Source organism: Siphateles boraxobius, unplaced genomic scaffold (assembly GCF_051911475.1).
Source record: "Siphateles boraxobius isolate OS27281-9 unplaced genomic scaffold, OSU_SipBor_1 41, whole genome shotgun sequence".
Classification (NCBI taxonomy): Eukaryota; Metazoa; Chordata; class Actinopteri; order Cypriniformes; family Leuciscidae; genus Siphateles; species Siphateles boraxobius.
This window is the reverse complement of record NW_027509042.1, coordinates 37,119,766-37,147,553: the sequence shown is the minus strand read 5'-3', so window position 1 is coordinate 37,147,553 and position 27,788 is coordinate 37,119,766. Positions and strand designations below refer to the sequence as shown.

Here is a 27,788-nt window from a genome sequence, read left to right as displayed (position 1 = left end):
CATATCTTCCTTTCCCTGAAGATGTGCTTCGTTCAAGGAAATTCTGTTTTGTTCCATTTGGTTTTGAAAACAGCATTGCCCCGCAGCAGAACTTGCTGGAATATTGATTTCGAGAAATGGATAAATAGATATGAATAATAGAAATTGATATAAACAAATTAAGTAAAAAAGTGAATTATATGCAAAAATTTACAAAAAAAAAGTCTCCCATATGGAATATTGATTTATAAATGTATATATATGACTCAAGACCCATACACATTAAGAACAATATCTATAGAGATAACTATATTAGCGTCCACACCAATGGATGATAATGGTTTTATATTATAAGCCCACGCTGCAGTTATGCCAGCTGGATTGGGATTGACTTGCAGTGTTTTTATTGTTCATCACCTGGAGAAAATCATTCTGAAAGTATTTCCAATGATATCGTTCCTCTGTATTATTATTGTTTTAGCTGTGGTGTGGTCTTTAATATTCTCATAGAATTAGAATGATTCTAATTATTTATACTTTATAGTTGTAGTTATTGTCCTTGGTGTGATATATACATATATATATATATATATATAATTTTGTACTTGGAACTTTTCTGTTGATATAGCTTTGACACTTCTGTACAGTTTTTTAGAACATAAAACTGAATGTGATACAGACTTGCTTTTCTTACTTTCCATCATCGTTCTCTTTGTTTTTCCTTCTGCAGTCTTTCCTGTCCCAGGACCAGACGTTTCCTCTCCTGTTAAAGAAACAGCAGGACCCATTTAAGATAAAAAAGAGGGCAGGGGTTCCCACATCCTCATCTTCATCATCATCCTCCTCTGTGCTCCCTCTTAAACTCAACTGCGAAGCGTCAGGTAGGACCAAACCCCCCTCAGCGCAAGGCTTGTCCTCCTCCAGTCTGCCTTTCTCTCATGGCCTGCTGGGTCTTGGCCAGCCCAACGGAGTCATCCAGAGCACCCAAGATGTGCCGTTGGCACTTACCACCAAACCCCGCTCAGACGTACCCGTCAACCTCAGCACAGGAGGTCGTAAGAGCCCCGCTTCTGCGTCTCCCACCCCTAACCGCACTCGTGAGCCACGGAAGAGCAAGACTCCCAAAGCATTAGAGGCCTGGAGGGGTCTATCCCAGAACCACCTGGTGCAGTCTCTGGTGGACCTGTTTCAACATAGCGGAGCCGAGCAGGAGCTGCCCAGCAGCAAAGACTCAGATGACTCTGCTGAAGACGAAGACGACGAGGATGATGATGTGGAGGATGAAGAGGATGATGATGAAGAGGACTCAGATGATAGTCTTTCAGGTGAGATGCCTAGAAGAGTGGTTTTGTGAGTTCATTAAAGAAATAGGTCTTGCAGAAATTAACATTCTTTCATTATTTACTCACTCCAAACCCATAGAGTATCAAGTATCATGGAAATAGTTTATGGTATACACTATAACATTTTTTTTTCAAAATTGTAAGTACAGTGAGGTTTGCTGGAGTATGTTTTGCACTGCAATACCATTTCAATCTTTCTTTTAATTCAATGCGTTACTTTACTTTACCCAAGATCCCGATCCGATGAAATATTCCTTACATTATTTTATGCTGAGTATAATTGCATTTATTTTACTTTACTTTACCTAAAATCCCGATCCAATGAAATATTCCTTACATTATTTCATGGATCATTTCATGCTTAATATAATTGCATTTACTTTACTTAAAATCCCGATCCAATGAAATATTCCTTACATTATTTCATGCTGAATATGTCAAAAAGTATAATTGTAAAAGTAAAGTAGCTATAATTGCATACTTTACTTTACCTTAAATCCCGATCCAATGAAATATCCCTTACATTATTCCCTGCTAAATATAATTGCATTTTTACTGGGAAATGAATCAGATTATGGAAGTTAAATACATTGTTATTGTGATTTCTATTTCAAGTTGCCTTTAATTTGGTACGACCAGTGACACAAGACGGAATAATGATCAATGCCATAAACGGCGTCTCATGTCCTCTCCTCTCGCCTTCTATTTCTCAGAGTCGGACAGTAATTCAGATAGTGAGATGAACGGTTCAGAGGGTGGTAAGAAGAAGCACAAGGATGGAGTCATGGAGATGGACACAGATGGAGAGAAGACTCCTCAGAAACTCAGCAAGGGGTTTTCCCATCTTAACTCCACCAATCACAGCCTGTCTGACTGTCTGCCACTAAACCTCCAAGTCATTAAGCCCTCCAGTGTGGCCACGCCCACCATTGTGAGCAGCTCCGGTGCCTTGACCTATCACAGCTCTCCCTCCTCGTCGTACTCTGTTGGCACATCACCAGGTAACCACAGGCAACGCCATTACTATAAATAAACTAAAACTGTGTATGCATGACACCTTCCTTCAGAGCTCTGTCAGTATCAAAAGTGTGCACGGAGTTGAATACGTGTTGTGTGTTTGCGCATGCCCTTTTGTGTGTATTTGTCTGTGTGCGGGCTGTCACACTCAGATGACGGAGTGTCTATTTTTAGAAAGATAAATGATGGCGTCTGGCATCACTGGGCTCCCTCTGCTCCCGTCTATTTGGGTGTGTGTCCTTGGACCTAGCCATTGTATCTGGCCGGTATTCCAGGAAAAAAACAAAGCAGAATTCATTTTAAACTGTTTCCATTAATTGTTTTCCTCTTGTGTTTGGTTTTATACAGGGTCAGGTTTAGGGTTAGGTAAATGTAGCTGGTAACAAGAGCTCTTTGTGCGGTGTCTGGGTTAACCCCGGTACCCGTGTTTGCCTTAACCTGTTAGCTGAGACACATCAACCCACTCTGTTTGGCTGACTTAATCTGCTTTTTCCTTCTGAAGCTAACAGAGACATTTGTTAAACAAAACACTCTCAAATCCAGCAAACATGGCACAGAAGTGCATCTGCTCTTGGATGGCGTTCAGCATCCCTCACCACGATGGAATGAAACACTTATTTTAATGAAGCAGAATTGTGTCCATTGAAAAGTGCAAGGAATCTGTAATAAGCTGAGAAGAGTTACTGTGATGATTTGTTTTTGGAGCATTATTTGAGCTGCTGAGAGATTCACTTAAAGCACATTATGTCTGCAAACTTGCCTTCTCTGACGGAGAGATTTGAGCGATATGATTTTGCTAGTTTCTTCCTGTGGTTTTTGTTAGTGTCACTATTGCTATTAATCAGATTTTGAACATCACCCTATTCCAAAGCATTATACGTGAGTGTGTAGCATCATTTTTGGTTCGGAGGTAAATCATACCTCATGCTGCTTGTTTAGGAGAGCTATTACTTTTACTATTATGTGATCAGGTGTTTCCTGCCTAAAAGAAATGTGGCTAAAATACTCCATCGATTTAGCATACAGGAGGTCATGTTTAAGTCATGTTTATTTACAAAAATAAACCATACTTGAGACTTGAGATTGGGTTCTTTAGACTTGAAGAAACTATCAAAAACATCATACAAATTGACTTCTAAAAACACTGACACACTAAAAACTAGGTATGCGTAATAAATAGGTACCTTACCATATCAAATATTGGGTTAGGGTTAGGGTGCCAATTTTTGCCAATTTTTTTAATTATTAAAATGCCAATTTTTTTAATTATTGGCATTTATTGATTTTGTATACAGTACCATTCAAAAGTTTGCGGTTGGTGAGATTTTTCTGCTCACCGAGGCTTAATTTATTTGATCCAAAATACAGTAAAAAACGGCAATGTTTTGAAATATTATTACAAATTTTAAAAATGGTTTTATATTTGAATATGTTTTACAATGTAATTTTATTCCTGTGATGGCAAAGCTGGATTTTCAGCATCATCACTCCAGTCTTCAGTGTCACATGATGCTTCAGAAATCATTCTAATATGCTGATTTGGTGCTCAAGAAACATTTCTTTTTGTTAATGATGAAAATTGTTGTGTTGCTTAATATTTTTATGGAAATGGGGATATTTTTTTCAGGGTTAATTGATTAATTCAAAAGAACAGCATTTATTTAAAATTATTATTTTTTTTTAATTATTGAAATCTTGTCTAGCATTATTAATGTCTTCACTGTCACTTTTGATCAACATAATGCATCCTTTCTGAATAAAGTATTACTTTTTTTTTGAAGAAAAAAAAAACTGACCCAAACTTTTGCATGGTAGTATATATTTTATTGTTCATGCTCATTTGTCCTATTTTTACATTTGATTTTTTTAAACTAAAAAAACACCAATAATTTAATAAGTGTTTCATGTAATCGTTAGCAAATCATAAAATAAATATACATTTTATTAATTTAAACTAACTTGTATATCATTTTAATAGTGTAATTTTTTTTTGTTCATGTGCCAAGACATGAAAATAATTAGCCTTATCGCTATTGGCCAGAATTTTTATCTTTGTTAATAGGTTTAATATTCAAGACGCCTTAGCAATCGCATTGCAATCTCCTGATCTTGTGGAAGCGGGTTTTATGCATGCAGGCACCATCAAAAGCAGAACAAAAAAAATTCGAGGTTTTATTTGATGTTGTTTGCTCATTATGTGAATTGTAATTTGTAAGAGATGATGAAACGGTTTACTTAAAATGTGTGTGTGTGTGTGTGTGTGTGTGTGTCTGGCTGTTGTCTTGTCTCAGGCTCTGCGAAGAGAAAGCGAGTGATGAATGAAGATGATTTACGGATTCCGCTGGAAATGGGGTACGTTTAAATATGACACGCTGGTGGCAGCATGACTCAACACCTGTTAACTGCAGATCTGCATTCTGTGCTTCTAAAACAACAGAGCAGTCTCATATAAACATCACATTTAAACTGCAGATAAGTAAATATTCTCCTCAAATCAGAATTATTTTCTCTATTATTACAAACCCATTCAAACAAGCACTGTGGCGGCACCATTGCACAATTATGGTGTAATACCATGGTACTTTGAATGACTATCATATTTACATTCATAATTATTATTAACATGATGTCATGGTATAATCAAGGTACATGCCACAGAAATAAGTTATATGAAATAAATTCTAGTATAAGAACAAGTATTTTCAAATCTATAGGGTGTAGGTAAGTTGTTTTTGCTAGGTGTCGTTTAGCATTCAAGATTTAAACGATTGAAAGGTGAAGAACCACCATCATGCCTTCCTTTGTCTGTTAAGGGTTAACAAATTTTCTGGACTGCACAATTTTTAATGTAAATAGATGTTTTTACTCGGCAGTATGGTTAACCGATGTATTTTTAAAAAGGTATCACCTGAATGTATTTTAGAATTTTTGTCTTGTATTAATCTTAAATGTCTTTTTGTTCATTTTATGATTTTCGTTATTCGCTTTGTTCTTGCTATGAAGATAATCTTGCTCCTGATCTGCTGTTAAAAATAAAAATAAATAAATGAAGGTACATAAAATTACCATAAAGAATAAAATAGCATAAAAATAAGCCTTTTTTAAATTTAATTAAATTTTTTAAGTTTGTGCACAATGATAAACACAAGTGTTTTTCTTCAATGTTTATGACATTGTTCTAGCTGGCAAAGAGAGACCAGGATGAAAACAGTGGGCGGTCGGCTGCAGGGAGACGTTGCGTATTACTCCCCGTGCGGCAAGCGACTGCGACAGTACCCGGATGTCGTAAAGGTAACCAGTCTTCCCTGCTGCCTCTCGCTTAGACCCCCCAAATGCTCAGGTAGCCTCACTCCCCTCCCGTTAAACCCCTTTCCTCTCCCAGTGCACCATTAGCAGTTATTGTAAGATCCAGCAGTTTACTTGAATGATCTGGTCACTTTAGCTAGCTATGCACTGTTATGGCAAGTGTGCTAGGCTGCTTTGAGTTTGGTACCATTATAGTGCTAATGGCTCTCTGGATGTCCTGTCTGACAAAATCACTATTATTCTCTCTTCTGTAGTATCTGTCCAGATACGGAATAACTGACATCACGCGTGATAATTTTAGCTTCAGTGCAAAAATAAGGGTTGGTGACTTCTATGAAGCCAGAGAAGGACCCCAGGTGAATGCCTTTCATCTCCTCTTTTTCTTCTTTTTTTGTTCTCCATGTTCTTTTTTTCTCTCTGTCTCTCTCGCTCGTATTCTTTCACTCTCCCTGTATCTCTCTTTCATCTTGAACAGGGCAGGGAATTTGATTGAACCCCGATAGCCTGAATTTCCCCTTTTAAACTGTAGGGAGTCTGTGCAATAATCAGCGCTCGTTGTTTCCACAGGGTGTTACTTCATGTTTTGTCTGTCATGTGTGTTGAAAGAGATTCTTAAGATTAAAGATGCAGAGAAGCTAAAGTTGGGACAGTTTATTGATTAAAATTGAAATCAAAAATTGACTCTCTTGACTCTTTTGTTTTTCATGCTTTTAATTCATTTGCTAAAATTGGATCTGCAATCTTAATAACATTACCAATCAATCATGAAGTGATTAATTAGTGTTTAGTGATATTAGGGTTGGCACTATGTGGGACTAAATTAGGAAAGTTTCTGTGTTTGTACCATCGTCTTCATAAGTCTGACCCTCCTCTGTCCCCTGCTTCCCCTCAGGGTTTGCAGTGGGCTCTTCTGAAAGAGGAAGAGGTCATCCCTCATATCTTGGCCATGGAGGGTCGGCGAGGTCGTCCGCCCAACACTGAGCGGCAGCCGAGGGGCGGCAGTGAGGGTTCGGGCAGCCGACGTCGAAAGGGCCGCCCTCCGAATCTAGGAGAGAGCGACTTCCCTAGCCCTTCTGAGGCCAAGCTATTGCGCAAGCTTGAGGCTCAGGGTAAAGTGCTACTGTTTGACTTATCTCATTCATATACAATAATGCATGCATTCATATTGATGCAAGGGATTTGTCTGTTTTCATCATAGAAATCGCCCGGCAGGCGGCTCAGATGAAGCTCATGAGGAAACTAGAGAAACAGGCACTCGCACGGGCGGCCAAGGAGGCCCGTAAACAGCAAGGTAATCCCTGCTTATGAATACCACTCTATTGCTCACAAAGATGTTCATACATCTCGCTGAAACCTCATTCTATATCTCTCGTTCAGCCATCATGGCTGCAGAGGAGAGGAGGAAGCAAAAGGAACAGTTGAAGATTCTCAAACAGCAGGTGAGTCTGAGAAGGAAACCTGAGGTTTTCGGTCAGTCTTAGGGTCATGTCACATTAGATTATAAGCGTTCATTTCAAACGGAAACTGAAGGTGCTTCTGCGACTGCAGCTTGGCTCCCATTCGACTTTTTTAAATGCACAGCAGCACTTTCAATTAACAGACTTCCTCCTCCTCTCCTACCAGGAAAAGATAAAGCGTATTCAGCAAATCCGTATGGAGAAGGAACTCCGCGCACAGCAGATTCTCGAGGTATGAAGTGACTGCGGGAAAAAATAATAAATGAAAAGAGTTGAAATAGGCTTAACATTCTTAAAATACACACCACCTCCTTCAGTTCCTGTTTAACATGGAACCCGGACCACAGAAGAATCACTCACCAGCATTTTGGGGCTGTGAATTCTGCATAATTTTTGTCAGGACTAATGCTAAATTGGTTTTGGTGGACAGTTTTTGAATATTAAATTTGCTGCCTCCTGTGTTTCAAACCAGAGGTAAATTAGACATAAAAGATTTTTTTTTTCCATCAGACAATGGCAGTTCTTGCATAAGTAGCAGGAGGAAGACACTGTTTACTTTACTCACCCAATTATAGAGGCTTCAAAAGTGTTTTAGCTGGGCAAAATCAAATTGGAGCTGACACGCTTGGCAAGCCATTCTGAACAGGATTTCTTGCTGTTTGTAATTACGTATTTAAATTTTCAGCTAATTCGCCTTTGCTTTCTTTTTATATTGCCGTTGTCAGAGCCCGAGGAATATTGAATAGTTTTGAAGATCTGAGGGTTGATTCTGACACAGACTTAAGGAGAAAACATTCTCAATCACTGACGCAGTGATCTGTAGCTTGAGCTAGCCCAACAATGGCAAGACTTGAGACTGAAGGGCTTTCCTGAGTGTGTGTGTGAATGTTTTGGATGCGAGCTCTCGCTTTTCCTCTTGCAGACTCATCAATCAAAGTGTTAGTATAAGTTATAAATAAAACAGATGTTGGTTTAGCATGTTTAATTTAGGTTTATACTCAGCACGGCAGCAGTGGTCTGACCCAGACCTGTTTTGCATTGGCAGGCAAAGCGGAAAAAAAGAGAGGAGGCTGCCAATGCCAAAATGTTGGAGGCGGAAAAGCGAATAAAGGTCAGTTTGTGAGTGAGAAGAGATGCTACACACCTACTCTGCACACTATGAATCATCGCCGTGGAAACCCCCCCCCCACCCCAGAAAACTTCCGTCGTTCGCACCTAGCCCGGCAAACTATTAACATTCCTCGGCCACAACAAAGGAGCAGAGCCTCTGTTTGACTGATGTCTGCCGGCCTGTTGGGGAAAATTAGCTTGACATCTGGATTTTTGCTGTTGTTGTTTAAAATGAAAAATGCATAGTGCATCTTTTTATGTCTTTTACACATGGGGCCCTCACTGGAATACACAACCTGCTCTAAATAGCCTCCCTTATTTAAGTCAAGTTTTGTGTTGAGTTTTATTACTTTTTGTCCATGTCTGTTAGATTTGCAGCCATCTCGTATCATATACACACATACAATTATTTACAGCATATAACACTTTGATTTCTATCAAATCAAATAACTACTGTATAAAACAAATCTATTACTACTGTAGATTTTAAATATCACAATAACAGTAGGTCACAACATTGTTATTTTGTGGGAATATTTTTATAAAAATGGTTTATATACACTACCGTTTTTTTTTTAAATAATTAATTTTTTATTCAGCAATTACACATTCAAACCATTAAATCAATCTTAAATTAAATAAAAAGTGACAATATAGACTTTTACATTGTTACAAAAAAAGACAGCAGTTTCCACACAAATATTAAGCAGCACTGTTTTCAGCATTGATAATAATAATAGGAAATGGTCCTTGAGCTCCAAATCAGCATATTAGAATGATTTCTGAAGGATCTTGTGACACTGAAGACTGGAGTAATGATACTGAAAATTCAGCTTTGCCATCACAGGAATAACTTGCATTTTAAAATCTATTGAACTAGAAAACAATATAGTAATGTTTTACAATGTTACTGTTTTTACTTTTTAATCAAATAAAAGCTGCCTTGGTAAGCATTAAGTTCTTTCTAAAACATTACAAAGTCTTACCAACCCGAACTTTTGAAAGGTAGTGTATTAAATCAGGAATTTTTCACTTGCAATCTGGAGAAACGTTTTAATGCAATATGTTTACGATAATATTTTAACAATTTTCTGTAGTAAAATGACAATATAAACGGCAGTTATTTAATATTGCTGTCTTTACAACATCACACATATTTTTCTCACACAGTATAAATTAGTTTTTAATCACATGTTTATTCTGATTGGTGGTTTCTTTTTAGACGGTGTCATAATGAGTGTTTTGGTGCAGCGTTGAATCGTTTTTATGTTCTGTGTTTGTAGGAGAAGGAGATGAGACGCCAACAGGCTGTTATTCTTAAGCACCAGGTCAGTCACCACTCTTATAAATAATAGGTCTCATAATGGCCATTTATATAGTAGTACTGATTTTTGCTATAAAATGCAGGAGAAAGGGAAGGAAAGAGCAATATTTGATTGTAGAGTTCACAGTCAGCATCTGAAATGCAGTGCATTATGGGTTTAAAAGTGTCCTAAAATAGATTTGTTCAGCCTATGCCCAATGTTAGAAGTGGCGAGTCTCATGTGGTTCTGTCTTTAACTTTCTGCTGTTTCTCTTGGTTAATTTCCATGCTTTTTTGGGAGTGGGGTCTGTCTCTTTGGGGTTACAGGCTAAAGTTTTGAGTTTGTTTGTTTTTTTCCTTTTCTTTTTAAATGACGCTGTGATTTTTTTTCTGTCTCATAATACTCTGCCAACTCTCTCTCTCAGGAGATGGAGAGGCATAGACTAGATATGGTATGGGTATGTTTCATCTTCTGTACATCTAACACTCGCATCGTGAATCCTGGTTGTGATATGATGTCATAGCAGCACATGTTTAAATGTAGCACTGGCTGCTGTCAAAACTACATTTTCCTTCTGCATGGCTTTTCAAGCAAAAAAAAAAAAAGAGAGAACAAAAGAAAAAAACTGCATCGCCTACATCTGCTATGTGTGTCAATGAGAGAAAACTGCTTTGATGCAGCAGGCCTGTGCCATGTATGTATGTATGTGTGTGTGTGTGTGTGTGTGTGTGTGTGTGTGTGTGTGTGTAAGTGTGTGTGTGTATGTGTGTGTCTATGGAGCCTGTTGAGTATATACTCTCATTGGTGGAAAGTGCCACACACCCTCATTCCAATGTGTAAAGTCATCCCAATATTGTATATTATCATTACCGCTGTGAAAATGAGTGTTGGTGTGTGTGTGTGTATGTATGTTGTTGTGGCAGACTATTTGTCACAATGTTGCATTTGCACTGTGCTGATTGTCCTACCTGTGAGATCATCAGTACAGGTCAAAGGTCATAGTGCCTGACCAATGAGAGAATTTGAGGAAACTCACACTTCCCTCTGTTGTACATTTCATGCCATCTGTGGGTCAGAAATGAAAATATCAGACTAATTGGCTTTGTCCTTAAAGTCAACATGAAATGCCATCCCCAACCCATTTTACTTCCTTAATGTGACGTTTTCCAGGCAAAATAAGATATTTAACAAATGATGTGGATATTCCATACTATAATGTAGCCAAACCAGAATGTGAGTTTTCTAAAACAATGAATAAATAATTATTTGGCTATTGGTTGATGGTGCACTCTGTAATTTAAGATGTCTTGATTAAAAAAAAATGAATAGTACTTTACATAAGTACATTTAAAAATCATATAGACTCACATAAGATAAAACCTTGAATCATATCAATAGCCCAATAAAAGTTCTAATTTACATGGAACAGATCTCTTCAAGGGGACAACTTGGATGATGGTACATCCATGGATGTCAGCGTGAATCCAAGGCATAAGTAGCACAACCTAAACAACAAATTACTGAGTGCACTTTAACATTGACTGCGTTTACTCCACTTTTACACACACACTCGTAAGCTACCCTAAGCACTTGCCCTCGGGGGAATCCCTGCTGCTATTTTGAAGTGCGTTCAACTTTGTCAAGCGGATGAGGGCAGTTTATACGGACAGACCCTCGACCCCTCGATTTTAATCAGATCCATAGACCACAATTCAACACAATTGTGACGTCACAACAGCAACTCAAGTGTTCACACTTAATTTACCCACAAGTGATCAAGGGCCTAGGGTGTTCCACTAGTTGGACCTTAAACAATGACGTACATCCGATTGAACGAGATGGAGGGAAGTTAGTGAGGGACGGGCATAAGAAAGTGGACTTAAATGCAGCCATTACAACTGTAAAGTAGTTATTTGCAAGTTTTACGTTTAAAGAAAGATACCAGAATCGTGTATTGAGAAAGTAAATGGGGGTGATTTTGATTTCATGTTGACTCTAAATCCATAATAACAGTGACAGAACAATGTGCTTCACTGTAAGAACTGAGGGAAATCTGCTTTATTTTCCCTTGTTAGCTTGTAACAGTAGCTACGCTAATCTAACTCAAGATGCACCGACAGCTTTCCTCCTCTGACCTGCCCATTACATCTGTGGCTTTTCTTTTCGCTCTTTTGTTTCCGTCCGATCAGCTGTAACACATGTTTTTGTGGCTGCCTCATCCTGGCCATAGCAATGTGTCCGTTCTTCACCTACTTTTTCTCTCTCTCTCTTTCTGTGCAACATGCTAAACCACGCTGATCAGTTTTATCGTCTGTCTCTGGCTTTTATATTTCATTTGTTTTCTCTGTGTGGATCTGTATGCTCTGCTTTCCTCCACTGAACGATGGAATCATTCTGTCTTTTCAGGAGAGGGAGAGGAGGAGACAGCACGTTATGCTAATGAAAGCTGTGGAGGCTCGGAAAAAAGCTGAGGTGTGCAAAACAAAATAAATAAATAAAGGAACACTGTCCTTCACCACTCCACTCTCCTCTCTGCACCTCAAGGCTTTCTCACATGTCACGTCTAGCTGCTCTGCTACGCTCCCTGAATGTGTTTGCCAAATAATTTTGATGTAGTTCAATAAAGTACCTTAAACATTCCTCATTCTCCAAAACAAAGTTTTCTTGTAGAACATAATACCCTAATGTCAAACACGGCTGATTTGGCATCCAACCGGTTAGTAAAGCCTCTCTTCCACCCCTCAGGAGCGCGAACGCCTCAGGCAAGAGAAACGTGATGAGAAACGTCTCAACAAGGAGCGGAAAATGGAGCTCCGGAGGCTGGAGTTGGAGTTGATCCGTGAGATGAAGAAACCCAATGAAGACATGTGTTTGACAGATCACAAGGTAATGGAATATATGGCCAAACCAGAAAAACTTTAATAATCATTTATAAAAAACAGTTTTTAAATGCTTGTTTTTGTAAGATTATGCACTTGTTTCATTCATCCATAAATGAGCCATTAACAGAAAGACTCATCCAATCAGAACTCTCAGAGTATGATGTCATACATCGAATCTTACCAAAACTGTTTACAGTGAATTCACCTGAGACAGAATACTGCCACCTAGTGGGGATGAAGATAGGATTTTGCTTAAAGTTTGCACCCTTGTATCTTGGATCAAACTTTTTGATGCTAATGATGACCCCAAATTTTGATGATCTCCTTGTGAAGGACCCCCTATCTAAAATATAATGGCAGCTGCCTAATTTCATATAAATTAAAAAATTTAACATACTGTAAAGACAACGTTGTTTCCAAAATTAAGTGACTTTTATTGTCACTATATTAAGGACAAAACTAATTATTGTATTATTATCTAGAACTGAGTTTCCAAAACAGGGGTTCATGAGGGCAAGGGGGTTCGTGTGTTGATGGAAAGCTAATAATTATATTGAATGTAAAAGTAAAATAAATAAATGGGGCTGCACAATAATCAGGACATAGCTTGGTGTGATTATCAAATCAAAGGCTGCAATAACTGTATAGTATGCATGTTTTAGAGTGAAGCATGTGGCACATGTGTACAATTGTAATTTACAGCAGTAATATATTTTGTCTATGTTTTTATAATTAGAGTTAAAACATACTACTACTAATTATAATTATAATCGACTACAGAGAAATCTGAGCATGCTAATGTGTCATTAAATTATTGAAATATTAACTTAAAGTCTCAGGGGTACTTCAAGTATTTTAATCACAAAAAAGTTTTCTTTGTATTAGTTTGTCAGTATAATTTTGAGTCATGTTGGATGTATAAGCAAAACAACTTCATGACATTACATTTATTATTATTATTGATTTTATCATTTATATTTTTATTGAAACAAGTTAGAAAAATACTGCTTTAGATGATACAGGTGGTAAAAAAACAACAACAGTTTTTCTCACTTTTTCTGTTTTTCTCTCCCTTTACAGCCCCTTCCAGAGATTCCTCGTATCCATGGTCTGGTTCTGCCTGGAAGTGTGTTTGCGGAGTGCCTGATGGTGGTACAGTTCCTGCGGAGCTTCGGGAAGGTGCTGGGCATGGATCCCTCTGAGTTGCCCACTCTGGGAATACTGCAGGAGGGACTGCTCAACCTGGGCAACAGCATGGGGCAAGTGCAGGACCTGCTGGTCCGGCTACTCTCATCTGCTGTGTCTGACCCAGGATTACCTCAAGGACACAGGGTGAGGGGGAAATCTCTCTATCTATCTATCTATCTATCTATCTATCTATCTATCTATCTATCTATCTATCTATCTATCTATCTATCTATCTATCTATCTATCTATCTATCTATCTATCTATCTATCTATCTATCTACAGTGTGTGCAGAATTATTAGGCACGTTGATTTTCTGATCATATTTTATTACCGGGCACATTTTGCCAATTCCAAACCATATTAATCTTAATAACTACTATTCATTTTGTATTTAATCATTTATAAGTGATATATAATTGTTCATGAAGGCTGGAAATGAAAAACACCTTATATTCAGGTGTGCAGAATTATTAGGCAAGTTTTCTTTTACAGATAAAATTAGCCAAAAAAGAGATTTAACTAAGAAAAATTATTAAATGCCCATGAATGCAATAGAATGCAATACTAGAGATTGCAGCTAAGGCATGACCTAAAAATGTACCCCCTCTTAATAAGAATCAAAAGCTGTAGTGTTGTGAAATACATGAAGACTGATTTTTTATAGGCTTTATAGACAGACAGATTGAGACTGAATCTTGAAGGACCAGCACCACATCCTCTTCTACCACTATTTGAAGAATTCATCTTCCAGAATCTGACAGTATGTTTTGGGAGTTAATTTTTAGTCCATCTCCTACACTGAAGTCCGTTTGGCAGAGATGGACTAAAAATAAACTCCCAAAACTTATTAAAATGTATTCTGGAAGATGAATTCTTCAAATAGTGGTAGGAGAGGATGTGGTGCTGGTCCTTCAAGAGTCACTCTCAATCTGTCTGTAAAGCCTATAAAAAAACAGTCTTCATGTATTTCAGAACATTTCAGCTTGTGATTCTTATTAAGAGGGCGTACATTTTTAGGATTCGTTACCTAACCTAAGTCTCTGAGACCCTGACACCTTGCTCTTCTGGAGACTCCATGTAGGTTGCAGGTCTGGAAAATGGTGGCGCTGAAGACTTAAGGGTTCCTGATGGTTTCACACTTAATTCTTCACCTTCATTCTTAATTCTTTTGCAGTTAACATGCGTATTTTCTTCTCCACCTGTTTTTGTCTGACCGTGCTGACCCAATGAGCATTTCACTGTCCAATGGTCATGCCTCAACTGCCATTTATATTATTGCATTAGTATTGCATCCTTCTCAAGGGCATTTCATAATTTTTGACTTTTCAGTCTTAGTTAAATTTTTTTTGGCTTGTTTTATCTGTAAAAGAAAACGTGCCTAATAATTCTGCACACCTGAATTAAAGGCATTTTTCATTTCCAGTCTTCATGAACAATTATATATAATTTATAAATGATTAAATAAAAAAATAATAGTAGTTATTAATATAAATATGGTTTGGAATTGGCAAATTGTGCCTGGGAATAAAAAATGATCAGACGTGCCTAATAAATCTCTCTATCTCTCTATCTCTCTATCTATCTATCTATCTATCTATCTATCTATCTATCTATCTATCTATCTATCTATCTATCTATCTATCTATCTATCTATCTATTTTGCTTTTAATTAAGATGCTTTAGTAAAAAATGTCAGCAGAATTTGAACTATCCCCCTTTCTCCACCAGGCTAAGTCTATCTTGGGTGACCACCTGACCAATGTGGGTCTGAATCGGGACAATGTGTCTGAGGTTTTGCAGCTATACATGGAGGCTCACTGCTCTCAGACGGAGCTAGCTGATCTTGCTCTGAGTTTAAGGACTAAAGCCTTTCAGGCCCATACGCCAGCTCAGAAAGCCTCTGTCCTGTCCTTCCTGGTAAATGAGCTGGCATGCAGTAAAAGCATAGTCAGGTAAGATCCAGTAGATTCCAGTTATGTTTCCAGAGTTCAGCTGCTGATGATTCATGACTCGATTGATGTTTACATTGGTACAGAATGCAGCTGTTACACAACATGGCAGTTTTTTAGTTATCACATTATATACAACAAAATTTTCCAGTTGTGATGCAGTAATAATTCATAAAGAACGGTCAACTGCTTTTAAAGGTAATTTGTTGTTATATGCATAGATTATTAACTGAATAGCATGTACATGTTAACAAAACATTTAAAAATTGGGTAAACTAAAATATTTTATTTAATTTAGACAAATTGCATCCGTCTTTTTTTGAGAAACATATCACATACCTTTCAACTTCAATACAAAATCAACTTATTACACTTATGTAAGACATTTTCAAATTCAAATGATTCCTGTTTGGTGTATATGATATGTGTAAAAGTGATATGTGCTTTAATCTGTGAGGCTTGTCTAGGCACTATGAAATATTCATCTTGGAATAATAGTGCATAAAGAGGCAGTGGAGAGGTCACATAGTGTTATGGTCACAGAGCTTTGAATACTTAATGGATATGAACACTGGAACCTCAACAGCTTGAGTTTATCCTGTGGCATTATCACACATGTACTGTATGACATGTATATACCAGGGTTATTATCTTTAAAACTATAATATATATATATATATATATTTGTTAGTTATAACAAAATAAAATATAAATATTAGATAAAAATACTTGAACTAAAATTAGAAATGTTGCTTTAGTTTTAGTAATTATAAAACAAAGCTAAATCTGAAGTAAAACTAAACCTGAAATAATTAAACCCAAATAGCATATTATATATATATATATATAAATAAATAAGCACTTAACAAAATTACTAAAAATTAACTTTAAATAAAATTTTACTTAAAAATAAAAATAGAAGCTAATTCAAAACTTTAATATATATATATATATATAACTAATACTAAAATAACACTTTTATCTACAGCAGTACGAAACTGTTTGTGTGTTTTTGCAGCGAGATCGACAAAAGCCTGGAGCACATGAATGTGCTGAGGAAGGACGAGTGTATCGTGGAGGGCAAACTGAAGAAGTGAGTATCTTATTTTGCACTTAATTTAAACTAATTTAATGGCTGTGTTTCAAAACTTACCTACCTAGACGGCATTTTTAGCTAGAATACTGTAGATGTTCAAACATTTGAATCTAGGCATTTTACCATGCATTAAACACAACCGATGTTTCTCTTTACCGACTGCGAAAGATGTGTGCTGAATGTTCATAATTAATTATCATAATGTACATCACTAACCAATCAGTATTTCTGCATGTGTTCATGCAGAATGAAAACAATCTATGCTAAACGGACAGGGAAACGTGAAGCAATCGCTGGAGGGGAGGAGCCTCAGGCTGTGGGCTGCTCTGCCATTGGTTTCAAGCGCAAGAGGAAGGCTGGGGATAGTGATGATGAAGACGATGAAGATGAGGACAGTGATGACGCAGGGGATGAGGATGATGATGATGAGGAGGAAGAGGCTAAAAAGGGAAAAAAGGTGGAGACTTGTGATGAGGTAAAAGGCGTTAATTTTAGGTGCATTTTCATACATGGATTCTGCCTTTATCATATATCTTTATATTGTCTGAGCCGGTATATGTGTGTGTGTTTGTGTCAGGATGAGGGAGACCAATCAACAAGTGTTGAAGAGCTAGAGAAACAGATCGAGAAATTATCAAAGGTAAATTCAAACATAATTTAGGGCTGCATGATTTGGGGAAAACAAATATAAATTCTCTGATAAAATTTGCTTTAAAAAAAAACAAATCAAGTATTTAAGAAAAATAATTATTAATTTGTTTGGATAACCACAGGGAGCCCTTAAAGGGTTATTTCAAACAAAAATGAAAAATTCTGTCATTGATTTCTCACCCTGTCGTTCCAAACACATAAGATTTTGGTTCATCTTCGGAACAGAAATGAGGATCGTGTCTCTACAGAAAGTTTGGACTAATGGATGATTGGTGCATGTTACATCCCAAATGCATGTTATAACTTATAAGCGACCTAAATTCAGAGCAGATGCAGAGATGAGTCTGTGTAGAGGAGCATTAACTGCAAACCGAGCCACTCTGAGACACTGAAAACACCAGATGATGAGCTGCTCTCGTGTAAATGAACACAGTGCTACTGCTGCACTTCACTATGAAACACCCAGTGCATGTATTTATTTAATTGAATTGCAGCTTTTACGATTTGACAATTGCACTAAGCAATAGTGCGATTATGGTTTTATTTTGATTAATCATGCAGCCCTATCATAATTACATATAAAATCCACACCACACAAACTCATATGTGTATTTCTGTATGAGTACAGCAGCAAAACCTGATCCGTCGGAAGCTGTTTGAGTCGTCTCATGCCCTGCGGTCCATGTCATACGGCCAGGACCGGTACCGCCGCAGATACTGGGTCCTCCCGCAGTGTGGAGGGGTTTACATAGAGGGATTAGAGAGTGGAGAAGGTGAGTCTTATCTATCCATCCATCCATAAATGCCTTTACAAACAGCCACACCATTCATTTTAGCTAAATTTGTTCTTCCTTCTTTCTCTCATGTAGGTCTCGAGGAGTTGGAGAAAGAGCGCGAGAGGTTAAGGAACTTTCCAGTTGTCCAGGTCAAAGAGGAGCCCAAGGAGGAAGCTCTGCAGCTTCATCAGCACGAGGAAATACAGGAGGCTGTGAAGGAGGAGGTGAAACAGGAGGAAGAGAAGCTCATTGTTCCTGTTCTGGAGGCAATTAAAGAGGTGCGCTCCTCCCCACTAAAAGAACTGCAGGAAACAGAGGTTGTGACCACGCCCCCTCAACCGCCAGAGCTCCGCCCCTCACAGAGCCCTCAATGTCAGGAACTGCCTTGCAAACCTGCCGGGGCCAAGGGTCTCAGCCACGCCCATAACGGCTGCCCGGCAACAATCGCCATGGAGACAACATTAGCATCATCTCCACCTCACTCTCCAACTACCTCTAAGCTGACAGAGGCTAGCAGCCCGAACGCAGACCACGCAATCCCTCCTCCTCTGCAGCTGGGCATCTCCGCGCACATCCTGCAGCCGCAGCTGACGCAGACTCAGCTCCTGGCCAACGACCAGCTGCTCAAGGTCCTGAGCGAGCGCAGCGGCCACTGGTTCAGCCTGCTGCCTCGCTCACCCTGCGACGACACTTCCCTCACCCAGCCACAGTCCTCACACAACAGCAACACCCCCAAAACTCCACCTCCACCGTATACCTCCTCCCCACACCATCAACTGCTTCCTCTTTCTGCATCTGCAAGCACTCTGAACCCCTCAGCTGCTGGGATCAGCAACCTCAGTTTGCAGGTAATTACCCGTCCTATTTGAAATGTATTTCATATTTACAGTGTCCAACATGATTAAGCTACAAGCAATGAATCTCTTTCATGTTAATCTGAGTTTATGTCCTGACCAGCTGCAACCCTGTCAAGTAACGCCAGACAAGACGTTTTATTGGTTCCTTGGTTTCTGTTTCTTTCATGTCACACTGGGTTGCTCTGCCCACAGTGAAATCTCATTGGTTTGTTCTGATTGGTTGGTGATTGCATTTAGTGTTGCGCCGAAATAAAAATCCTTGGCCGAAACCAAAAATTCTAAAAGCCAAAATCCAATTGATTTAAAATCAATATCAATTATATTGATGTAATATTATAAAATAGCTGATTACACTATTTTCCTTCAATTGTTGTGACTTTTATATTACATATTCTGGGGCTTGTCATTAACTTTTTTGCTTACCAGCCACTGTGGCTAGTGGTTTTACAAAGTTACTAGCCGCTCAGCATTTTCACTGGCCACAATTTTGACATCGATACCATGGGGAAAACTGCCATATAGATATTATCTCATAATTTGGCAGCAGGTATATTAGGCTGCTGTCACTTTAAGACCTGTTACACATGCGGTTTCTTGTTTATGTGAATACTCGCCAAGACCAGCATTTTGACATTATTTTGTTTGTATTTGACTGTTCTCAATAAGCAGCAAAAAATAACTCAATTTAATACTGAGAGGTGACTTTATGTGTGCACACTTTGGGTATGAGCACAAAATCTGCAGGAATGATTAAATTATACGTAATTCCACGGCAAAATTCGAACCCTGTAACATTAACAATATTCATCCGGAGAAAATGAAACGAGTGAGTGTGGGTTTGTGTGTAACCTCGCTGTCGGAGAGATGAGAAAGCGCAGCTGGTATCTATTCTACGGATAATGAGTTTTGGAAGCGTTTGAGATATTTCAGTATCGAAAAGTCGATATTTTTAACAACACTACATTGCACGTATTTTATTATTTCAGATGCCTTTTTAAAAGACTACAATAGAAAAATGTATATTACATATAAAATTCAACCCGCCAAAGTGGCTAGTAGGACTGACTGCATTACACTGCATAACGGGTTGGCGGGTGTTAATGTCAAAACCTGTGCATATTACATATAAACAATTTGATATTGTTTGAATAAATGGACTCTATTATTATTAGTGTCAGTGTTAAACAATATAATACTTTTGTAATAGTTTAAACAGAATTAAGATACTGAAAACATTATGCGAGTGGAAGTGTTTTTAAAACTGTCTAAATTTTCTGTTAAATTGTCAATCTAAAGCAGCGACTCTCATCCTTTTTGACTCCAATGTCCCCCATTTTCTACAACAATATTCAAAGCCCCCATGACGGAAATAAAAGTTGTTTGTAATTTAATATTTTTTTTTCTCAATTCAACCTGATACAATATTTTAGCTTGGCATAAATGTAAAAAAATAAATAAAGTATACTCATTATAACATATATTGTTGCTACATCTCATGTATTCTATTATCTCCCACAGGTGAAGCCCGGTGGAACTCTTATTGGTTTGCCTTTGTGCAGCTGGTCCAGTGGGATCATCAGCCCCAGTCTACCCCTGTGCAGCAGCCCCCTGCACATGTACCCCTCAGTGGAGGGCAGCGCCAGCCCCCTGCTGGCACACAGCGTCTCAACCAGCAAAAGTGGTTCTCCGGTTCCCTCTGGGGAGAAGCTTACATCAGCTCCTTCTCCAATGGCACTGGACCTTCCCAGAAATCATGACCACCCCGAAGCGCTGCCAATACCAGAGGGTGAGTGTTGGTATCATGCACACAAATGCTACTTTGTTAAATAATAATATAGAATGTTTAGTCTGCAAGATTTAATATATCAACAAATGTGTCATGAGTCTAGTTTTGTTTGGGATTGTTGATGGTAATGGTTTTTGGCTGATTGGCAGACATGCTGCTGGGCTGGTGGAAGGTGACAGACATGGAGGAGCTGAAAGCCCTAGTGAACGCTTTCCACAGCAGAGGCATCCGAGAGAGAGCTCTGCAGAAACAGCTGCAGAAATCCATGGAGCTCATCGCACAGACCTGCAACAAGAACCGAGAGGGTGAGCACCATGTGCCAGTGTGTGTTTGATCTAACAGATTTAGCCATGGAAACAGACCAAAATAAAAAAGTTAGGACTGCCAGAGATGATGTTTATTCATCATCATTAACATAATTTGACTTTCCAGTAGTTTAATTGTATTCACTGTATTGATTCCAGGACACACACAAACCACACAACAGTCCACAGTTGTTTGTGTCATAAAATATTGGTGATAGTCCTTCATACTGTCTTATTTCTTTCTAAATGAAATCCAGGGAAGACTTAACAAAACGAATGTCTTCTTTTAATTTAATTTAATTTAATAAAACTGATAGTTCCGGTTCTTGATTGTGATTGTTTAACAGCCATGATTTATTTTACAATAAAGTGTCCATTTCACCGAATAGATCTGTTTCACTGAGAAACAACCGTAGCAACATAAACAATCAATATACTTTCAAAACTGATCCATGTATTATGTATTTCAGCAAAATTAATGGTTTATTGTTTATTTCACCCTTTCTGGCATTATGCCTGCATCATGTAATGTAATTTTGTAATTTTAAGACCACGCCTTATTTTATTTTTGTGTGAATGAATACTCAAATACTCACACTAAAATATATATATATATATTAGTGTGAGTATACATATACATATACACACACACACACACATATATATGTGTGTGTGTGTGTGTGTGTGTGTATAATATATATAAATATAATAATATATATACACACACGTTATATAAACAGAAATGTTTGTTAGATGCGATTAATTTTGATTCATCGATTTGACAGCATTAAATAGTACTGAATACAGTATATTTTCAAGTCAAGAAATGTGAGTAAATTTAAGCAAATTCTAAATCTGAGGTTAGTCAATATAGAATGCAAAAAAGTAAATCAGAATAACCGCAATTAAAAATTTGGCACTTTATTATTTGCCAGCCCTAAATAACAGTCATAAAAGCCCTCTAAACCACTGTGCAACTGACTCAGCCGAGCATGCAGTTGTCAAAATGTGCTCAATTCTGCTGTGCTGTGCCTTACGGATCTTATTTCTCCTGGGGTCTTACGGTTGTCTTATTTTTTGTTTGCAGTGGCAGTTATGGAGGTCTCGGAGCTCGACGAGGGCCAGGTTTCCGTGGAGACGCTGCAGGAGTGGTGTGTGGAGGAGCAGGCCATGGAGACTGACATTGCTCTGCTGCAACAGGTGGAGGAGCTGGAGCGCAAAGTCACGTCCGCCAGCCTGCAGGTCAAGGTGAGTGCAGTTAGAATGCTTCCAGAAATGCATCAAATCATGGTCATTTCTTATATTAACTGTCACTTCCCATAATTCCTTGCTTCAGGGCTGGACATATCCAGAGCCACAGTCTGAAAGAGAGGACCTAGTCTATTTCGAGCACAAGCTCCTCCCCAAGCCCCGCCCTGGGGCGGATTCTCAAGAGGAGCGCAGCTCGGACAAGGGCCTGATCCGTCGTCCCAGCAACCCTCTGGACATCGCTGTGACGCGATTGGCAGAGCTGGAGCGCCACATCGAGAGAAGGTACCTGCGGAGCCCCTTAGGGACCACCATCCAGATCAAACTGGATAATGTGGGTACAGTCACTGTCCCAGCACCTGCTCCATCCACTAGCGCTGGAGGGGAAGGGTAGGTCATCCAGACTGCCAGCCTTCGTCTCTCCTCCTCTTCCTCCTCCCCCTCTCCCTCTCTCTGCTGGCTGGGGCTTCTCTGCTCGTCCGTCCATGCGTTCTCACCCTGGCTACAGTTTCGGGTTTCGTGTTTGTTTTTTGGTTTCATTTTCCTCGCACTCCCTTGCCTGCACCCTTCCTGTTTTCGGCTGCATGGTTTTAATCAGCAGTGTACAGACGGAGTTTGAAAACGTCAAAACTTGATTTGTTTTCTAATACTTCTAAGTGCATGGTACACCACAGCATCCTGTGCTCTCCTCATGTATTAAGTCATGCCACAGAATTGTATGACACTATATAGAGCGTATGCCTGTTCTTCACTCCTCTGTGTGTGTGTGTGTGTGTTTATGTGTGGATCTCAGGATCTCAGCTACTCAATCTGACACATACATTAAGGGCAAATGACATCTTTGAAATAAATCCCTCTCTGATGTGTGTGTGTGTTGCAGGGGAGACGAAGAGATTGCTCCAGGGATGAAGCTGTGGCGGAAAGCACTGACTGAGGTACGCAGCTCCTCTCAGCTGGCCATGTGCCTGCAGCAGCTGCAGAAATCCATTGCTTGGGAAAGGTCCATCATGAAAGTGGTAAGTGACGTCATAAACTTCACTGTCCATAAGTGTAGGAACACATAATGTATATGTTGTAGTTTCAATTCTTACATGCCTGTTTGTGTTTTCAGTACTGTCAGATGTGCCGAAAGGGGGATAATGAAGACCTGCTTTTGCTGTGTGATGGCTGTGATAAGGGGTGTCACACCTATTGCCACAAACCCAAGATAACCACCATCCCAGAGGGAGACTGGTACTGCCCTGCTTGCATCTCCAAGGTAACCGCCTCCAGATCATATCACCAGTGGTGCAAGTGCTGAGGGGCATGTTTTCAGAGCTATATCTCTAAAATATTCAGACACTTTTTTCTGGATGGAGCTGGATGAACCAAATTTAACACGCAGATTATATTTCTATATCTTAATTAGATTTTGTCTATATATAATATTATTTCTTTTTTTTTAAGGGTTAGTTTTAAGTGAAAATTCTGTCATTAAATACACACCCTCATGTCGTTCCAGAACTGGAAGACTTTCGCTCATCTATATGAGAGAGATATCTGAGAGATTTTTGTCCCTCCATTGACAGTCCACACTGATGCCTAGTCCACATTTTCTGAAGAGACACGATCGCTTTATATGATAAACAGATTGAATTTAGGCTTTTATTCACATTCATCACCGCATACATTAAAAATGGTAAATGGAAACTCAAGCATTCTTGAGAACCAATGAGGTTCAATCTCTTGTAACCTGTTTGAGCGTCCGTAAGAGGTTTGTTCTCGCGAGTCAAGCTGGTTCGGTTGAGCTTCTGTTTATGTTCGCTGATCAATGTTTGTATGTGAATAAAAGCCTAAATTCAATCTGTTCATCATAAAAAGTGATCATGTCTCTTCAGAAAATGTGCACTAAACCGCTTAATCCATTCAAATGGATAAGTTTTATGATCTCTTTATGAACTTTTTGAAGCGTCAAAGTGGTAGATGTGTTGCTGTCAATGGAGGGACAGAAATCTTTTAGATTTTATTAAAAAGATCTTCATTTGTGTCCCGAAGATGAACGAAAGTCTTAACGGTTCTGAACGAAATGAGAGTAATTATTGACAGAATTTTAATTTTTGTGTGAACTAACCCTTTAAATTTTCTCTCTTTTTTTATTTTTTAGAAAGTCTCTCATTTTCACCAAGGCTGCATTTATTTGATTAAAAATTCCATACCCCTTTTTGCACCCCTGCCTTTCACATGCAGGATTCAGAATTTAATAATAATAATGAATAGTAGTTATATAAATAATGATAATAAATATGTTTTTGCTTATTTCATCAGTGGAAGTGACTGAAAGTGACTGCAAGTGCTAATGAGTTGTAATAATTTAGTGTAGCACTTGGAGCAGTGATGTGTACTGTTCACTGGCTGATTTGGAGTGTTATTCCTGTATGTTAACTTGTAAATCTGAACTGGTCCTGTCCACCATTTCAGGCAAGTGGTCAGTCACCTAAATCTAAGAAGACTCCGAATCGTGCGCCACCAGCCAGTGGAGGAAAAAAGACAGAATCCGTCAAGAAAAGCAAGAAGCAGACGGAAACGTGTGAAGAAGAGGAAGCCACCAGCAGCAACAACAACACCCCAAAGAAAGCAGCCGCCACCTCCACCCAGGCAAAGAAGAACACCTCCACCCCCCCTGCACCCAAACCAGACAGCCCTGCCTGCGTAAAAAGAGCCAAAACAGCCAGAGACAACAACCGGGACCTGGGCCTCTGCAGGTACCACTCGCATTCTCTCATTTTCTATGTGTATTTGTGGATGTAATGTTGCTTTTTATGCACACCTCATGTACGTTTGTACTTCTCAGGGTTCTGTTGGCTGAACTGGAACGTCATCAGGATGCCTGGCCCTTCCTCACACCTGTTAACCTCAAATCTGTCCCAGGGTACCGCAAAGTCATTAAAAAACCCATGGACTTTTCCACAATCCGGGAGAAACTCGTCAGTAGCCAGTAAGTGTATTTCTCTTCGGCTTTAAAGTGTCTTGAATTCCCTCCAACTTCTTCAGCACTTTTCAGATCTCACAGTTTTGAAAAATGTGAAAAAGTAAAATCTTTAGAGTGGAGGGGAGAAGGATATGGTGCCGGGGAGACTTTTTTTCTTGCAATTGCAAGTTTATATCTTGCAATTCTGACTTTTTGTCTTTTGTAATGTTATTATAAAGTTGCAATTCTGAGAAATAGTCGCAATTCTGAGAAATAAAGTCAGAATTTAATCAACTCACAACTGCAAGCCTATATCTCGCAATTCTTACTTTTTTCCCATAATTGTTAGATATAAACAGAGAATTGTGAGAATTTTTTTATTTGGTGGCAGAAACGAGGTTCCATAGAAGGGGGCATGGAAATTCTGGATGAAAATAGTCACCTAAAAGTTAAATTATATATATATATATATACACTGTATGTATGTATTTATTTATTTATTAATTTATAATAAATATTTTCGTCTCTAAAATATTTCCCAAAGCATTAACAAACCCCACCCTTCACAACCCTTTCCACTGAAATAAATAAATAAAATATTAATAAGAATAAGAACTATAAAAATAATAACAAACATTCATAAATAAATACTTGTTTTTTTTAACAAAATTATACACTTTACAAATTAACATATCAATATCAAGAAAATAATAACAAAATCCAATTATAAAAAATGAAATGCCTAAACTTTCCTCTTAGCATTAAAATAACACTGTCCATAATGTGCAACACATACATATCCGTAAACGCTCCAAAAAATGTTTTAGTGTTTCATGAACCTTTAACAACGAGATAAAGATGCAGTAACCGACCTGCATTTTTGCTGTGTTCTTTAGATATCAGAATTTAGAGACGTTCATCATCGACGTCAACCTGGTGTTCGACAACTGCGAGAAGTTCAACGAGGACAACTCGGACATCGGCCGGTCCGGGCACAACATGAGGAAGTTCTTCGAGAAGAGGTGGACTGAGCTGCTGAAGCAGACTAACTGAGGTGGTTTCAGACCACAGGCTGTCATTTCAAACCTGCGACCGGGGCTCAGAAGCAGACTCTTTCTGCAACCCAGGACCCTTCAGGACCGACCAATCACACATCAACACCCAAAGAGACACAAGACAGAGGGTGTCTTTGTGCAATACCATTTCCTTCTAGAAAAGAGAAATCGCACTGAAATTTCAACCATCAGAGCTGTACTAAGGAGAAAAATCCCTTTCCACTACTTGTAAATATCTTTTTATTTTGGTTTTGTATTTTTACTTTATCGTTAATATTATAGTGAATGTATTTAATTTTTTTAAATGATTATTTATGACTTAATAAAAGAGAGGTCCACTCTTCATTTTCTATGAAAAGGAAGAAACAGCAAAACTGCTTTAAATCTAATGGAATGTTTATTTGTTTGTGTTTTCCTCTCCAAATATGAAACAAAGCCAAGAAAAAAAAGAAAGAAACTGTTTACACTGTTCTGTGCCATGTGGCATCAGAGTATTCAACCCTCTGAAAGTGAACTAATGGCATCACTGTACACACACACACACACACACACACACACACACACACACACACACACACACACACACACACACACACACACAGACAAGCAGGAGGCACCCATGTGTACATACTGTCTATTAATGTCAATATATTGAGTCTTGTTTGGAATGATGTGTATATATTGTTTCAGACATTGGATATTGTTTATGCCTTAGAATGATTGTAGCAATTAATTTTAGTCTTAAAGTGATTAATAATATACATTTATTGTTTGTACAGTATATACATATCCTCTACAAAACACTGTGGTCTCCTTAATCTTAGTAGTGCCTGCCCTTCAGAACAGGGTATAGGGAAAATAATTTGTTCTTTTTTGTTTTGTTTTGTTTTTTCCGTTTCGTAATGTTATTGTTTTCTTATATAAAACACATCACGGCCTCCTCTCAAAGGCATACTGTACGAAACTCATATCTGAACCCATATGAAAACTGTCGGAGTATTCTTCAGTATCCCTGGCCCCAGAGCCGCTCAGAGATGGACAGCAGGCGTTCTGTAACCACATGTGTCTGAGTCTCCCGCGTGCGTCGTGGCCCACTGGAGGCAGCTAGAACAGAGTTTTTTTGTACCTGCGTCAGAGTACTTGAAGTTATTTTATTTAAAGATATTGTGGGAAACAAATGGTAGCGTTCTTTTTGTAGGAGCATTATTTTTCACTAGTGTGTGTGTGTGTGTGTGTGAGTGAGAGAGAGAGAGAGAGAGAAAGAAAGAGTGTGTGTGCGAGAGAGTGTTTGTGCGAGTGTGTGGATGTTTGGCACGGACTTATTAAAAGGATGTTTTTAAATCCAGCCAGTGTCTAATGTGTTGTTTTATTAAATTTTCCATGGTCAGTGGTCTCATTTACTGGTCAGGTTTTTAGTATTTTAAAATGGGAATGCAAATGCAGCAAAATAAATACAAATAAATACTATCAGAAATGCATCAATCAATGGATTTTTTAAATCATTTAAAAATATTAATGCAATATACATTCT

The 27,788-nt window shown here is 38.4% G+C and overlaps 1 protein-coding gene across 16 annotated transcripts in view; it reads left to right on the top strand.

Moving 5' to 3' along the window:
• The window catches only part of baz2ba (bromodomain adjacent to zinc finger domain, 2Ba), a 97,291-nt gene extending 69,689 nt beyond the window's left edge, over positions 1–27,602 (top strand). For 2 of the 16 annotated variants that reach the window (XM_077199380.1, XM_077199379.1), the window contains exons 9-38: positions 710–1,304; positions 2,036–2,323; positions 4,631–4,691; positions 5,522–5,630; positions 5,900–6,001; positions 6,538–6,754; positions 6,844–6,936; positions 7,023–7,084; positions 7,269–7,334; positions 8,148–8,213; positions 9,496–9,540; positions 9,941–9,967; positions 11,923–11,988; positions 12,262–12,402; positions 13,479–13,730; positions 15,316–15,539; positions 16,555–16,629; positions 16,879–17,107; positions 17,210–17,272; positions 17,912–18,056; positions 18,153–18,907; positions 20,435–20,702; positions 20,852–21,007; positions 22,095–22,255; positions 22,344–22,645; positions 23,136–23,271; positions 23,367–23,513; positions 24,713–24,996; positions 25,086–25,229; positions 26,099–27,602. In XM_077199380.1, coding sequence (XP_077055495.1) covers positions 710–1,304; positions 2,036–2,323; positions 4,631–4,691; positions 5,522–5,630; positions 5,900–6,001; positions 6,538–6,754; positions 6,844–6,936; positions 7,023–7,084; positions 7,269–7,334; positions 8,148–8,213; positions 9,496–9,540; positions 9,941–9,967; positions 11,923–11,988; positions 12,262–12,402; positions 13,479–13,730; positions 15,316–15,539; positions 16,555–16,629; positions 16,879–17,107; positions 17,210–17,272; positions 17,912–18,056; positions 18,153–18,907; positions 20,435–20,702; positions 20,852–21,007; positions 22,095–22,255; positions 22,344–22,645; positions 23,136–23,271; positions 23,367–23,513; positions 24,713–24,996; positions 25,086–25,229; positions 26,099–26,255 — 5,436 coding nt within the window. In that variant the 3' untranslated portion in view covers positions 26,256–27,602. Of the gene's footprint in view, positions 1–709; positions 1,305–2,035; positions 2,324–4,630; positions 4,692–5,521; positions 5,631–5,899; positions 6,002–6,537; positions 6,755–6,843; positions 6,937–7,022; positions 7,085–7,268; positions 7,335–8,147; positions 8,214–9,495; positions 9,541–9,940; positions 9,974–11,922; positions 11,989–12,261; positions 12,403–13,478; positions 13,731–15,315; positions 15,540–16,554; positions 16,630–16,878; positions 17,108–17,209; positions 17,273–17,911; positions 18,057–18,152; positions 18,908–20,434; positions 20,703–20,851; positions 21,008–22,094; positions 22,256–22,343; positions 22,646–23,135; positions 23,272–23,366; positions 23,514–24,712; positions 24,997–25,085; positions 25,230–26,098 lie in introns of all 16 variants that reach the window. The other 14 variants (XM_077199382.1, XM_077199381.1, XM_077199394.1 and 11 more) reach the window with 12 other exon arrangements.
• Positions 27,603–27,788: the final 186 nt, after the last annotated feature.